This window comes from Salmo trutta, chromosome 35 (assembly GCF_901001165.1).
Source record: "Salmo trutta chromosome 35, fSalTru1.1, whole genome shotgun sequence".
Taxonomy (NCBI): Eukaryota; Metazoa; Chordata; class Actinopteri; order Salmoniformes; family Salmonidae; genus Salmo; species Salmo trutta.
The window spans coordinates 5,429,323-5,446,258 of NC_042991.1; the positions used below are offsets into that span (position 1 = coordinate 5,429,323).

Sequence of the window (16,936 nt, forward strand, 5' to 3'; positions counted from 1 at the left end):
CGTTCAGAAAGCGGATTGACGCATCTCCTGTCTCCGGGCAGAGTACAGGAGCACAGTTTGTCAGTGGACTGCCTGGTGGCTAAGAGATAGGAAATGCGCATTCACGAGACCTCGCCATTTTTTCTCTTCCTTTTTGAATGAATACAGCATTGTCCGGTTGGAATATTATCGCTATTTTACAAGAAAAATACCATAAAAATTGATTTTAAACAGCGTTTGACATGCTTCTAAGTACGGTAAAGGAACATTTTGAAATGTTTTGTCTCGAAATGCGCTCGCGCTCACACTTTGGATAGTGACCTGAACGCACAAACAAAACGGGGGTATTTGCACATAACTATGGATTATTTGGAACAAAAACAACATTTGTTGTGGAAGTAGCAGTCCTGGGAGTGCATTCTGACGAAGAACAGCAATGGTAATCCAATTTTTCGAATAGTAATTCTGAGTTTAGGTTGCCCCGAACTTGGCGTGTGTCAAATTAGCTAGCCGTGATGGCTGAGCTATGTACTCAGAATATTGCAAAATGTGCTTTCGCCGAAAAGCTATTTTAAAATCTGACATAGCGATTGCATAAAGGAGTTCTGTATCTATAATTCTTAAATTTAGTAAATTCACCGGAAGTTTTCGGTGGGAATACAATTTCTGAACATCACATGCCAATGTAAAAAGCTGTTTTTTGATATAAATATGGACTTGATTGAACAGAACATGCATGTATTATATAACATAATGTCCTAGGAGTGTCATCTGATGAAGATCAACAAAGGTTAGTGCTGCATTTAGCGGTGTTTTGGGTTTTTGTGACATATATGCTTGCTTGAAAAATGGTTGTGTGGTTATTTGTGTCTATCTACTCTCCTAACATAATCTAATGTTTTGCTTTCGTTGTAAAGCCTTTTTGAAATCGGACAGTGGGGTTAGATTAAAGAGAGTCTTGTCTTTAAAATGCTGTAAAATAGTCATATGTTTGAGAAATTGAAGTAATAGCATTTCTAAGGTATTTGAATAACGCGCCACAGGATTCCACTGGCTGTTACGTAGGTGGGACGATTTCGTCCCGCCGGCCCTAGAGAGGTTAAAGTCCCCGGCCACTAGGAGCGCCACTTCTGGATGAGCATTTTCTTGTTTGCTTATGGCCTTATACAGCTCGTTGAGTGCAGTCTTAGTGCCAGCATCGGTTTGTGGTGGTAAATAGATGGCTACGAATAATACAGATGAGAACTCTCTTGGTAGATGGTGTGGTCTACAGCTTATCATGAGGTATTCTACCTCAGCAAGCAATACCTCGAGACTTCTTTAATATTAGACACACACCACAGCCCCTTGTCTTACCCGACGTAGCTGCTCTGTCCTGCCTAAACATGGAGAAGCCAGCCAGCTCTATATGAACCGCATTGTCGTTCAGCCAAGTCTCGGTGAAACATAAGATATTACAGTTGGTAGGATAGTCTTGATCGAAGATCATCCAGTTTGTTTTTCAATGATTGCACTTTGGCCAATAATACAGAGGGAAGTGGTGGTTTACCTACTCGTCGCCCTCCTCCCCCTTTCCTCCGTCTTTTATTCACACTGATGACGGGGATTTGGGCCTTGTCTTGACAAAGCAGTATATCCTTCGCGTCAGACTCATTAAATAATGTTTTTTGTCCAGTTCGAGGTGAGTAATCGGTGTTCTGATGTCCAGAAGCTCTTTTCGGTCATAAGAGATGTGAGCAGCAACATTATGTACAAAATTAGTTACAAACAATGCGAGAAAACCAACAAAATAGCACAGTTGGTTAGGAGCCCGTAAAACAGCAGCCCTCCCCTATGCCGCCATTATTGTTGTGTAGCACGGTAGGACTCACTTCTGTCATCATGAATTGATTTGAGAACCTAGTTAAACTTCATTGGGGTAGGGGGCAGTATTTTGACGTCCGGATGAAAAGCGTGCCCAGAGTAAACTTCCTGCTACTCAGGCCAAAAAGCAAGAATATGCATATAATTAGTAAATTTGGATAGAAAACACTCTGAAGTTTCTAAAACTGTTTAAATGATGTCTGTGAGTATAACAGAACTCATATGGCAGGCAAAAACCTGAGGAAAAATCCAACCAGGAAGTGTGGAAATCTGAGGTTTGTAGTTTTTCAAGTGATTGCCTATGCAATATACAGTGTCTATGGGGTCATATTGCATTGTCAACAGTCTTTAGAACGTTGCTGCAGGCTTCTACTGTGAATGGGGAGCGAATAAGAGCTGTTTGAGTCAGGTGTCTGGCAGTAGGCCATTATTTTAGTTACATTCGCTGCCATGAGCACAAGCTCAGTTCTCTTTCCTTTATGAAGACAAAGGAATTGTCCAGTTGGAATATTTTTGAAGATTTATGATAAAAACATCCTAAAGATTGATTCTACACATCAGGCCCTGCAGTGCCTGGCTCCACACCTACTCCCCAGGCGCTCTCTTTTGATGACTTCTGTAACCGTAATAGCCTTGGTTTCATGCATGTTAACATTAGAAGCCTCCTCCCTAAGTTTGTTTTATTCACTGCTTTAGCACACTCTGCCAACCCGGATGTCCTAGCTGTGTCTGAATCTTGGCTTAGGAAGTCCACCAAAAACTGTGAAATCTTCATCCCTAACTACAACGTTTTCAGACAAGATAGAACGACCAAAGGGGGCGGTGTTGCAATCTACTGCAGAGATAGCTTGCAGAGTTCTGTCCTGCTATCCAGGTCTGTACCCAAACAATTTGAACTTCTACTTTTAAAAATCCACCTCTCCAAAAACAAGTCTCTCACCGTTGCCGCCTGCTATAGACCCCCCTCGGCCCCTAGCTGTGCTCTGGACACCATATGTGAACTGATTGCCCCCCATCTATCTTCAGAGCTCGTGCTACTAGGCGACCTAAACTGGGACATGCTTAACACCCCAGCCATTCTACAATCCAAGCTTGATGCCCTCAATCTCACACAAATTATTAATGAACCCACCAGGTACAACCCCAAAGCCGCAAACACTGGCACCCTCATAGATATCATCCTAACCAATGTGCCCTCTAATTACACCTCTGCTGTTTTCAACCAAGATCTCAGCGATCACTGCCTCATTGCCTGCACCCGTAATGGGTCAGCGGTCAAACGACCTCCACTCATCACTGTCAAACGCTCCCTGAAACATTTCAACGAGCAAGCCTTTCTAATCGACCTGGCCCTGGTATCCTGGAAGGATATTGACCTCATCCCGTCAGTAGAGGATGCCTGGTTATTTTTTTAAAATGCCTTCCTCTCCATCTTAAATAAGCATGCCCCTTTCAAGAAATTTAGAACCAGGAACAGATATAGCCCTTGGTTCTCCCCAGACCTGACTGCCCTTAACCAACACAAAAATATCCTGTGGCGTTCTGCATTAGCATCGAACTGCCCCCGCGATATGCAACTTTTTAGGGAAGTTAGAAACCAATACACACAGGCAGTTAGAAACGCCAAGGCTAGCTTTTTCAAACAGAAATTTGCTTCGTGCAACTCCAACTCTAAAAAGTTCTGGGACATTGTAAAGTCCATGGAGAATAAGAACACCTCCTCCCAACTGCCCACTGCACTGAGGATAGGAAACTCTGTCACCACCGATAAGCCCACTATAATTGAGAATTTCAATAAGCATTTTTCTACGGCTGGCCATGCTTTCCACCTAACTACCCCTACTGCATTCAACAGCACTGCACCCCCCACAGCTACTCGCCCAAGCCTCCCCCATTTCTCCTTCTCCCAAATCCATTCAGCTGATGTTCTGAAAGAGCTGGACCCCTACAAATCAGCTGGGCTTGACAATCTGGACCCTTTCTTTCTAAAATTATGTGCCGAAATTATTGCAACCCCTATTACTAGCCTGTTCAACCTCTCTTTCGTGTCGTCTGAGATTCCCATAGATTGGAAAGCAGCTGCTGTCATCCCCCTCTTCAAAGGAGGTGACACTCTTGACCCAAATTGCTACAGACCTATATCCATCCTACCCTGCCTTTCTAAGGTCTTCGAAAGCCAAGTCAACAAACAGATTACCGACTATTTTGAATCCCACCGCACCCTCTCCGCTATGCAATCTGGTTTCAGAGCTGGTCATGGGTGCACCTCAGCCACGCTCAAGGTCCTAAACGACATCGTAACCGCCATCGATAAGAAACATTACTGTGCTGCCGTATTCATTGACCTGGCCAAAGCTTTTGACTCTGTTAATCACCACATCCTCATCGGCAGACTTAGTAGCCTTGGTTTCTCAAACGATTGCGTCGCCTGGTTCACCAACTACTTCTCTGACAGAGTTCAGTGTGTCAAATCGGAGGGCCTACTGTCTGGACCTCTGGCAGTCTCTATGGGGGTACCACAGGGTTCAATTCTTGGGCCAACTCTTTTCTCTGTATACATAAATGATGTCGCTCTTGCTGCTGGTGAATCTCTGATCCACCTCTACGCAGACGACACCATTCTGTATACTTCTGGCCCTTCTTTGGACACTGTGTTAACAACCCTCCAGACGAGCTTCAATGCCATTCAACTCTCCTTCCGTGGTCTCCAACTGCTCCTAAACACAAGTAAAACTAAATGCATGCTCTTCAACCGATCGCTGCCTGCACCTGCCCGCCCATCCAGCATAACTTCTCTGGACGGTTCTAACTTAGAATTTGTGGACAACTACAAATACCTAGGTGTCTGGTTAGACTGTAAACTCTCCTTCCAGACTCACATCAATCATCTCCAATCCAAAGTGAAATCTAGAATTGGCTTCCTATTTCGCAACAAAGCATCCTTCACTCATGCTGCCAAACATACCCTCATAAAACTGACCATCCTACCAATCCTCGACTTCGGCGATGTCATTTACAAAATAGCCTCCAATACCCTACTCAACAAGCTGGATGCAGTCTATCACAGTGCCATCCGTTTTGTCACCAAAGCCCCATATACAACCCACCACTGCGACCTGTATGCTCTCGTTGGCTGGCCTTCACTTCATAATCGTCGCCAAACACATTGGCTCCAGGTCATCTACAAGACCCTGCTAGGTAAAGTCCCCCCTTATCTCCGCTCACTGGTCACCATAGCAGCACCCACCTGTAGCACGCGCTCCAGCAGGTATATCTCTCTGGTCACCCCTAAAGCCAACTCCTCCTTTGGTCGTCTCTCCTTCCAGTTCTCAGCTGCCAATGACTGGAACGAACTACAAAAATCTCTAAAACTGGAAACACTTATCTCCCTCACTAGCTTTAAGCACCAGCTGTCAGAGCAGCTCACAGATCTCTGCACCTGTACATAGCCCATCTTTAATTGAGCCCAAACTACTACCTTTTCCCCTACTGTATTTATTTATTTTATTTATTTTGCTCCTTTGCACCATATTATTTATATTTTAACTTTTAACTTTCTTCAAACTACAAATCTACCATTCCAGTGTTTTTCTTGCCATACTTTATTTACTTTGCCACCATGGCATTTTTTTGCCTTTACCTCCATTATCTCACATCATTTGCTCACATTGTATATAGTCTTATTTTTTTTCTACTGCATCATTGATTGTATGTTGTTTTACTCCATGTGTAACTCTGTGTTTTTGTATGTTGTCGAACTGCTTTGCTTTATCTTGGCCAGGTCGCAATTGTAAATGAGAACTTGTTCTCAACTTGCCTACCTGGTTAAATAAAGGTGAAATAAATAAAAAAATAAAATAAAATAAAATTTGACATGCTTCTACAAACTGTAATATAACTTTTTAGACTTTTCGTCTGGACTTTAGTGCGTGCGCCTTCTGCATTTGGAATAGTGAACCTAACGCGCGAACAAAATGGAGGTATTTGGACATAAAGATGAACTTTATCGAACAAAACAAACATTTATTGTGGATCTGGGATACCTGGGAGTGCATTCCGATGAAGATCACCAAAGGTAAGTGAATATTTATAATGCTATTTCTGACTTTTGTTGACTCCACAACATGGCGGTATCTGTATGGCTTGTTTTGGTGACTGAGCGCTGTACTCAGATTATTGCAAAGTGTGCTTTTGCCGTAAAGCTTTTTTGAAATCTGACAAAGCGGTTGCATTAAGGAGAAGTGTATCTTTAATTCTATGCATAACAGTTTAATATTTTATCAACGTTTATGATGAGTATTTCTGTAAATTGATGTGCTCATTCACCGGTGGTTTTGGAGGCAAAACATTTCTGAACATTACAAGCCAATGTAAAATGGGGTTTGTGGATATAAATATGAATTTTATCGAGCAAAACATACATGTATTGTGTAACATGAAGTCCTATGAGTGCCATCTGATGAAGATCATCAAAGGTTAGTGATTAATTTTAGCTGTATTTCTGGTTTTTGTGACGCCTCTCCTTGCTTGGAAAATGGCTGGGTGGTTTTTCTTGTCTAGGTGCTGTCCTAACATAATCTAATGCTATGCTTTTGCCATAAAGCCTTTTTGAAATCGGACAGTGTGGTTGTAATAACGAGAAGTTTATCTTTAAAATGGTGTATAATACTTGTATGTGTGAGAAATTTGAATCATGAGATTTTTGTTTTTTGAATTTGGTGCTCTGCTATTTCACTGGCTGTTGGCGAGTGGGACGCTACCGTCCCACATACCCCAGAGAGGTTAAGGATCATATCACCTCTACCTTACCTAACACCCTAGACCCACTTCAATTTGCTTAACGCCCCAATAAATCCAGACGATGCAATCGGCATTGCACTGCACACTGCCCTATCCCATCTGGGCAAGAGGAATACCTATGTCAGAATGCTGTTCATTGACTATAGCTCAACCTTCAATACCATAGTACCCTCCAAGCTCATCATTAAACTCAGGGCCCTGGGTCTGAACCCCGCCCTGTGCAACTGGGTCCTGGACTTCCTGATGGGCCGCCCCTAGGTGATGAAGGTAGGAAACAACACCTCCACTTCGCTGATCCTCAACACAGGGGCCCCACAAGGGTGGGTGCTCAGACCCCTCCTGTACTCCCTGTTCACCCATGACTGCATGGCCACGCACACCTCCAATTCAATCATCAAGTTTGCAGATGGCACAACAGTAGCAGGCCTGATTACCAACAATGAGATACTACTGCACTGTTGGAGCTAGGAACACAAGCATTTCGCTACACCCGCAATAACATCTGCAAAATATGTGTATGTAACCAATACAATTTTATTTTGGTTTTATTTGAAAACAGAAAATGGACACAATTCAATGGATATCAATCAACAAAGAGGTAAAAATATGTAGGCTTTAAGAATATGTTGAAGGCTAGCTGTATTGGGTGCAGGTGACTGAACTTCTCACTTTTGTGTCTGTGTCTGCAGGTATACAGACAAGGAGGCATATACAAAGGTATGTCAATTGGTATTGGTATGTATGCGTATCATACTTACCATCCTCCTTCCTTTCCTCATCAATGAATATCCCATAAGCCTCTACATTATGGACAAGGTATGTGTATGAACACCATTATCAAAACAGGTTTTTTCATTCACATTCACCACAACAACCAAGGTATGAATATTGTCGTGTGCATATTTTATTAATCATCTCTATAATTGCTATTTTTTTAGATGCAAAGACTTCACCCTCCCTAAACCACTGGTAAATAAAACAGGAAACCTGTTTGATCAATATGTACTGTAAAATCATTCTGTCTATGGATACGGAGAACATCAACACATTAACATCAACACACCAGAGGATATACCCATTGGACTTGGGGCTCTGCTGGGAGTTTACCTCATATTTAGATTTTTATATTCTGCTTTTCCACTAAAATCACAATAAACACTGAGAACTAAAATATTGTGTTATTGTTATGCGTATTATTCATATTATTAATACTGCCCTATACTATTAATAATACTATAATAATAATCAAACATTATAATAACAGGGGAGGGGGGGTAAGTAAAAAAAAATTACCCCAAAAGGCTCTTCGAGGATCCATTAAAAGGGGTTCTTTGAAGAACTTATAGGGGTTCCTCCACAGATTAAATTTGAAGAACCCCTGAAGGATACTCAAGGAACCTTTTACTTTTAGAGTGTGGAAAGAAATGCTGCCTGCATGCTCAACCGGCGTCGCTCATTCAGCCGAGCCTTCTCAGGTCTCTTCACCACCCGTTATGGGGTCTGAGCCGCTAAAGACTGCCACCATTAGCTCTGACAAATTGAAATCCCTAGTCATTGGCGAATCCATTTCCCGCAATATTAGACTTAAAAAGAATCATCCAGCGATCATACATTGTTTACCAGGGGCCAGGGCTACCGACGTAAAGGCTAATCCGAAGATGGTGCTTTTTGAAGCTAAAACTGGAAAGTGTAGAGAGTATAGGGATACTGTTATCCACGTCGGCACCAACGATGTTAGGATGAAACAGTCAGAGGTCACCAAGCACAACTTCGCTTCAGCGCGTAACTTAGCCAGAAAGATGTGTCGACATTAAGTAATTCTCTCTGGCCCCTCCCAGTAAAGGGTAGTGATGAGCTCTACAGCAGACTCGCACAACTCAATCGCTGGTGGAAAACGGTTTGCTGCCCCTAACAAAAGATTGAATTTGTAGATAATTGGCCCTCTTTCTGGGACTCACACACAAACAGGACCAATCCTGGCCTCCTGAGGAGTGATGGACTCCATCCAAGCTGGAGGGGTGCTCTGATTTTATCTATCAAATAGACAGGGCTCTAACTCCTCTAGCTCCCCAATGAAATAGGGTGCAGGCCAGGTAGCAGGCTGTTAGCCAGCCTGCCAGCTTAGTGGAGTCTGCCCCTAGCACAGTCAGTGTAGTCAGCTCTGTTCTCCCCATTAAGACCATGTATGTCCCTCGATCTAGGTCAGGCCAAACTAAACATGGCGTTGTTCGCCTTAGCAATCTCACTGGAATAAAAACCTCCCCCATAGGTCATTTTTGAAGGAGATTGTGATAATACCTTACATCTCAAAATATGACTACTTAATGTTAGATCTCTCATCACTTCCAAGGCAGTCATATTCAATGAACTAATCACTGATCATAAACTTGATGGGATTGGCCTGACTGAAACATTGCTTAAGGGCCGATTAATTTACTGCGTTAAATGAGGCCTCTCCTTCTGGTTACACTAGTGACCATTTCCCCCATGCATCCCATAAAGGTGGAGGTGTTGTTAAAACATTTATGACCGCAAATGTCAATTTATGAAAACAAATAACCCTGTTTTCATTTTTTGAGGTTCTAGTCATGAAATCTACTCAATCACTTTTTTTAAGCTTCTGTTACAGGCTTCCTGGGCCGTATACTGCGTTCCTCACTGAGTTCCCTGAATTCCTATCAGACCTCGTGGCATATAATATTATAATTTTTGGTGACTTCAATATACACATGGAGAAGTCCACAGACCCACTTCAAAAGGCTTTTGGAGCCATTATTGTCTCAGTGGGTTTTGTCCAACATGTCTCAGGACCTACGCATTGCCACAATCATACCCTGGATCTAGTTTTGTCCTGTGGAATATTGTGGACCTAAATGTTTTTCCTCATAATCCTGGACTATTGGACCACCATCTTATTACAATTGCAATCGCAACAAATCATTTGCTTAGACCCCAACCAAGGATTATCAAAGCCACACTATAAATTCTCGGACAACCCAAAGATTCCTAGATGCCCTTCCAGACTCCCTTGCGTAATACCCTAGATGCAGTCGCACCGCTAAAAACAACATTACAAAAAGTCAAGAAACTAGCTCCCTGGTATACAGAAAATACCAGAGTCCTGAAGGAAGCTTCCAGAAAATTGGAAAGGAGTTCCGACTAGCTTGGAAAGACAGTACCGTGCAATATCGAAAAGCTCTCACTGCTGCTCAATCAGCCTACTTTTCCAACCTGGATGAGGAGAATAAAAACAACCCAAAATGTATTTTCGATGCTGTCGCAAAGCTAAAAAGCAGCATTCCCCAAGTGAAAACGGCCTTCATTTCAGCAGTGAAGAATTCATGAACTTCTTCGACGAAAAGATCATGATCATTATAAAACAAATTAAGGACTCCTATTTGAATCTGCATATTTCTTCAAAAATCTGTTGTCCTGAGTATGCACAGAACTGCCAGGACCTCGGATCAAGTTTTTTTTAATCCTGTATCTCTCGACATATTCACGAAAATAGTCATGGCCTCTAAACCTTCCAGCTGTCTACTGGGCCCTATTCCAACTAAACTACTGAAAGAGCTACTTCCTGTGCTTGGCCCTCCTGTGTTGAACATAATAAACGTCTACCTATCCTCTGGATGTGTACCAAACTCACTAAATGTGGCAGTAATAAAGCCTCTCCTGAAAAAGCCAAACCTTGACCCGGAAAATAAAAATGCGAATCGGCCTATATTGAATTTCCCATTCTTCTCAAAATGTTAATGATAGTGGATTGATGGATTCCCAAGTTTTAGTATACATTTTCTTTCAAGATTACACCCCATATACCATGTCTTGGAATATGCAGACAGACAGATTAAAAGTAAGTTTACATTGTAATAATTCTGACAGTCAACTTTCTAACTCTGCTCATAACTTTTGGACTTTATAGCATTCCCAGAAAGTATGAATTATTGAGTCATTGTTAGTTTTACACTTAAGACATGACTCTGCCATCGTGCTGTAGAATTTGTGAATTTTGTCTGACTGCCTTCCTGAAGACAAATAATGCAAATAAAACGCTCCAGTCTAGTTTTTGACCCCATCGTAGTACAGAGACCACATTCGTGAAGGTGGTAAATGACTATTTAATGGCATCAGACCAAGGCTCTGCGTCTGTCCTCGTGCTCCTAGAACTTAGTGCCGCTTTTGACACCATCAATCACCACATTATTTTAGAGAGATTAGAAACCCTAATTGGTCTACACAGACAAGTTCTTGGTTTAGATCTTATCTGTCGGAAAGATATCAGTTTGTCTCTGTGGATGGTTTGTCCTCTGACAAATCAATGGTAAGTTTCAGTGTTCCTCAAGGTTCCGTTCTAGGACCAATATTGTTTTCACTATACTCTATATTCTGTATATTCTACCTCTTGGAGATGTCATTCGGTGATGTCAACTTTCACTGCTATGTAGACAAAACACAGTTGTACATTTAGATGAAATGGTGAAGCCCCAAAATTGCATACCCTGGCAGCCGGTGTTTCAGACATAAGGAAGTGGATGACGGCAAATGTTTTACATTGAACCTTGGACAAAACGGAGATGCTAATTCTAGGTCCTAAGAAACAAAGAGATCTGCTGTTGGATCTGACAATGAATCTCTATGGTTGTGCAGTCATCTCAAATAAAACTGTGAAGGGCCTTGGAGTTACTCTGGACCCTGATCTCTGTTTTGACGAAAATATCAAAAATATTTCAAGAGTAGTCTTTTTCCATCCTCGTAACAAAAATCTGAAACTTTTTGTAATTAAATGATGCAGAAAAGCTAATCCATGTGATATCAAAATCAAAAGTAACACTGAAAAATAGCCATCAATATATATAAAAACACACAATCCCAAACACCATGTTCATAAATCTGAGTGCAGTTCAATGGCAATTGCGTCATCTGTGGATCTGTTGGGGCGGTATGCAAATTGTAGTGGGGCTAGGGTAAGGTGGAGGTGATATGATCCTTAACAAGACTCTCAAAGCACTTCATGATGGCAGAAGTGAGTGCTACGGGGTGATAGTCATTTAGTTCAGTTACCTTCACTTTCTTGGGTACGGCAACCATTGTGGGCGTCTTGAAGCAAGTGATGACAACAGACTGGGATAGGGAGAGATTGAATACAGTATGTCCATAAAATTCTGCACATGCTCTGAGGATGCGGCTTGGGATGCCATCTGGGCCGGCAGCCTTGCGAGGGTTAACACGCTTGAATGTCTTACTCACATCAGCCATGGATATTGGGAGCACACAGTCCTCATAAGCGGCTGCGGCCCACATTGGTGGCTTGGTGTTGTATTCCTCAAAGCAAGCGAAGAAGGTGTTTAGCTTGTCCGGAAGAAAGGGGTTATGTCCGTGAATTGGCTGGCTTTCCCTTGGCTATCCAACTTGATGGATTCTCCATTCACCGTGCGGACAGGACAATGGAGTCAGGGAAATCGAAAGGGGGAGGGGTTTGCCTCCTCATAAACAACAACTGGTGTGCTGACTCGAGCGCGGTGGAAGTGTCGACCCATTGTACACCCGTCTTGGAATGCCTGATGGTCAAATGCTGACCCTTCTACCTCCTGAGGGAGTTTTCAGCTGTTATCGTGACTGTTGTATACATTCCACCTCAGGACAAGAAAAATAACAAGCTGGCACTTAGCGAACTGTACAAAGCTATGAACAAGCAGGAAAACTTACATCCAGAGGCTGTGATTTTAAATCTTCGTCATTAAGACATGTGATTCCCAACTTCCATCAACACATCTCCCTTGCCACTAAAGGCAATAAAGTCCTAGACCACTGTTATTCTACCCACAATCAAGCATAGAAGGCCCACCCTCGTCTTCCATTTGGCAAATCAGATCATTACTCCATACTCCTGTCTCCTGTTTACAAGCAGAAGCTCAAACAGGAATTACCCGTGACTCGCTCTGTTGAGAAATGGTCACCAGAATCAGAGATTATGCACCAGGACTGCTTTGCTAGCGCTGATTGGAATATGTTTCAAAGACTCCACCAATAACATCAATGGGCTAACCACCTCTGTCACCGGCTTCATTACAAAATGAAGAAGGCGCGACAGCACCTGTTCCCTCTCAGGAGGTTGAAAAAGTTTGGCATGGGCCCTTAAATCCTGAAAAAGTTATACAGCTGTACCATTGAGAGCATCTTGACTGGCTGCATCACTGCTTGGTATGGCAATAGCACAGCCCTTGATCATATGGTGCTACAGAGGGTGGTGCGGACAGCCCAATACATCACTGGGGCAAAGCTCCCTGCCATCCAGGACCTCTATATCAGGCGGTGTGAAAGGCAAGCCCAAATATCGTTACAAAGACTCCAGCCACCCAAGCCATAGACTGTTCCCTTTGGTTCCGCATGGCAAGCGGTACCGGTGCATCAAGACTGACACCAACAGGCTCCTGAACAGCTTCTATCCCTAAGCCATAAGACTGCTAAATAGCTAACAAAATGGCTACCCAGACTATCTGAGTTGACCCTTGTATTTTATTTTATTAGAATTTTTGCACTTTCTCTATGCACACTCAAAAGGTCCTACACACTCACACACACTGACACTCCAACACACACACAAATACTCACGCTATCATTTGCTCACACACACATAATATGCACATACATTTATAATGACTCTACACACATTAAATTACATTTTTTTTTTTTTTAATCCCACTAAAAATAAACACCCATCAAAATAAAGTAATCTTTCTTCTCGTCCTTGTAATGTAAGTGTTGAAACGTTAAATCCCTGACGAAGCTTTAGCGTTATAGATTCAACGGCAGGACAATGTATTCCATTGAGCCCATTTCAGCCATTACCGGGGCGTGTTTGACAGGTCATTACAGACCTTTCCGCGGTAGTAGCGTTAACGGGACAAAACATCAGGCACAAGCGTATGAAGAGTATGAAAGAGTCGCAGGAGTCAAATGAAAGCAATCAACACAGCAAGGTTTAAGTGACAACTGGATTTTGCACACCTCCAACACAGGAAATAGAAGGCAGAAAAAAAACACATCTCAGGTGGGCAGGGCATACACGTTGCTAGAAACATGCGTATGAATGGCGTTTATAAACACCAAGTTTATAAATCACAATATTTTTCTACTTACCTATTCTTTTCAGAAACGGCGCACGCAGATATTTAGTGTGAAATTTACGCAACGGTTATAAATGAGGCCCCTGGCCCTAGAGCAGAGATATTAGCCTGGACAAATCTGTGCTTTAGCCAACTCTTGTGACTATTGTAATGACACAACAACAAACAAACACATACCATTTCTCTTTTTCAAGATGGCTGCCTATTTAGAATTGCATTTCTGTTTGTTAGATGTAGGATGTGTCATCTCCCCCCGGGAGACTAGGGCAGCCCAGAAAAGACCCCAGGCCTAGCGGTGCTGTGTGTGTGTTTACTGTGTTCCTCTGATGTGATGTGATCCAGGCCACAGCTGAAACCACTCTGACCCATTCCCCCTGACCTCTCTGGGGAAATGCTCTACTACCAGCCCCAGGACCCATGAGTCATGCTAGGCCTACATTAGATACTCACCACATAGAGGCTAGTGGGTGTTACAGATCACATCAAAGACAAGCATATGGCTGTATCCCTTAAGTGCATAATGCAGACCTTGTAACCAAGAATTGTTTGCTGGCAAACACTGATGTTTGGCTATGAACAGCCGTGGATGGAAGAGGCCCCCACAATGAATCAATAGTGATGTCGTAAATAAAATCCCAAATCTCTCTGCCTCGAGGAGCTTCTCTAGGAGTTTTTCAATGAGTTTATCACTGTCACTGAAACTTCCTGATCCACTGGCCTCCGCACAGAGACGAGGAGATCAATTAGGGCTCTCTAATAGGAGCATCCCAGTGTTATCTTCTTCTCACTGCTTTGAGAGAGACAGGAGCTCCCTTTGGTTACATTTCACACACTCACACACGCACGCACGCACAAACACACACATGCAAGTGCACGCTCACACAGCCAGATAGACAGCCACTCACCATGCCTTAATTACACACGGACAGTCATTAATCTAAGTCCAAGTCCTGTCAGAAAGTTAACTTCACTTATTCTTCCTTTAACTCTCTCTCTGTTTTTCACACACACACACACACACACACACACACACACACACACACACACACACACACACACACACACACACACACACACACACACACACACACACACACACACACACACACACACACACACACACAGTCTCCCAAGGTCAGTCACTGTAGGCGATAAAGGAGAATATATCAAAACCAATTGAACCAGACATGAGTTATACCTGAGTAGGGTTTAGTTGAATATACATTGCTGCATATTGAAATCTATATGTCTATATGTCAAGATAGGTTATGGGAGGGAGAAATGGAAGGTGAGTACAGTACAGTGCAATAGACGCACATAGTCAATTTGTGATATCAGAAAGCTTCAGCTCTGTCTCATTGTCTTGCCTATCTTCCTCTCCTTGTCTCATTGGTGTTCAGGCTACTGACAGTAGAACGCCACGGATACCATATCACTTTGACTTTCACAATACCTTGTTGTGCCACATGGTGTCCTCCTAACTAGGGCCAGTGAGCATAAGGGTAGATACAGTAGGTCCTCAATGTATTTCTATGGTGTAACAGGGGAGTCACAGGGACAGGCTAAAACTAACCACCAGGGGGTGCAGTAGACCCATACAAAGAATCCAGCACCGCTGATTTGGTCAACTGAGTGCACAGTCACAATGAGACCGAAGAATTATCCACCTCCAATGTAGACGCAGAGTGTGTGTGTGTGTGTGAGTGTGTCAAATCTCTCTGACCGTGACTCCGACGGCTCTGAGATTTAGAGACTGTGTCTGTGAATGACAGGAATGAGAGACGAACACAGAGCGAGAGAATGAGGAGGTGGAGGAGAGGATGGAGGTAAAGAAAGATAAAGAGGCTTAAATCAATGCCATCCACTTCAGCCTCTATGACTGCCAAGAAATGCAGATGCTCTCTCTGTCTAGGAGTTTGTGTGTGTGTGTGTGTGCGTGTGTGCGTGTGTGTGTGTGTGTGTGTGTGTGTGTGTGCGTGCGTGTGTGTGTGTGTGTGTGTGTGTGTGTGTGTGCGTGTGTGTGTGTGTGTGTGTGTGTGTGTGTGTGTGTGTGTGTGTGTGTGAGTACGTACGTGCGTACGTACGTGTGTGCAAATACAAAGATGAAACCAAATTCGGAGTACAATCAAATTGACATGCAGATAATAGACACTGGAAAACGATATAATAAAAGAAGTGACCTTTCAACAACCAACACTGGGCAAACTATTATTCATTAGTCATTCATTATTGAAGCAAAGTAATACAGTTATGCAGTTCATTGACAGATAGATCATAAGAAGTCTGGGGTACTTTCAACTGAACACTATGAGTACTATCCATTCTCAGTGGAGGAAGTTGATTTGGAGAGAGTCCAGTGCCATTAACACCTCCAGTGGTAAGATGAATTGTGTCTTGGTGCTCTGTGTAACGTGTCGACTCTTTAATAACCCTACACTTCACTGTTCAAATAGTCGTTTCGGCACCTGACACTCTCTCTTTCTCTCTCTCTCCCTCCCTCCTGGTCCCATCCGGTTTAAGGGCAGATATCATAGCACCTGAACGCAGCTCCTGAACCAAAATAACTCTGTCATACTTGCACCAAACGTCACACTTCTCCTAAACAGCACTTCTAATTCATCGATTTCAGTCAGACACTGTAAGGTGACAGTTAACCACTATATAAGCCCATGAAAACACTGTGGATGAACATGAATACTTCACCCTCCAAATAGCTGACCGCAGTAGAGAACACATCAACACACTGCATAGTGTGACCACACAACTCACAGCAAAGGAAACAGCACGTTTGAAGACCCTAAACCCCGACTTAACATAACAACATGCACCCAACACTTCCGTTTGCTGACAGAGAAACTCCCCCATGAAATAAATGACATATTAAACCTTTACCAGCGCATCAACGGTTGTTGACACAACTTGAACAGCCATAATACTCCACCTGTGAGAGTGTATGAATCGTTTCTCTGTGGGACTCCAGTGTTGTAGCTCTCTCTCTCTCACACATTGACACTGGTAGTCCCTGTCTCTCTTCCTGTCTTCTCCTCTGGCCCAGCCAACGCTTTCCCCTCTCATCTGTGGTCTGTGCCTGGGCCTCTAGGCCCTCCTTATACCCACCTCCATCTACCCCCACCATAACTCACTCTGCCCAGCTGCACCTCCTG

The 16,936-nt window shown here is 43.1% G+C and overlaps 1 protein-coding gene across 5 annotated transcripts in view; it reads right to left on the minus strand.

Moving 5' to 3' along the window:
• The window catches only part of LOC115174486 (serine/threonine-protein kinase PAK 5), a 126,573-nt gene that overhangs the window by 56,683 nt on the left and 52,954 nt on the right, over nucleotides 1-16,936 (minus strand). The window contains exon 1 of one of the 5 annotated variants that reach the window (XM_029733056.1): nucleotides 16,714-16,935. The exons of the other annotated variants lie outside the window; for them this stretch is intronic. Coding sequence (XP_029588916.1) covers nucleotides 16,714-16,908 — 195 coding nt within the window. The 5' untranslated portion in view covers nucleotides 16,909-16,935. Of the gene's footprint in view, nucleotides 1-16,713; nucleotide 16,936 lie in introns of those variants that run through there. 5 annotated transcript variants of the gene reach the window in all.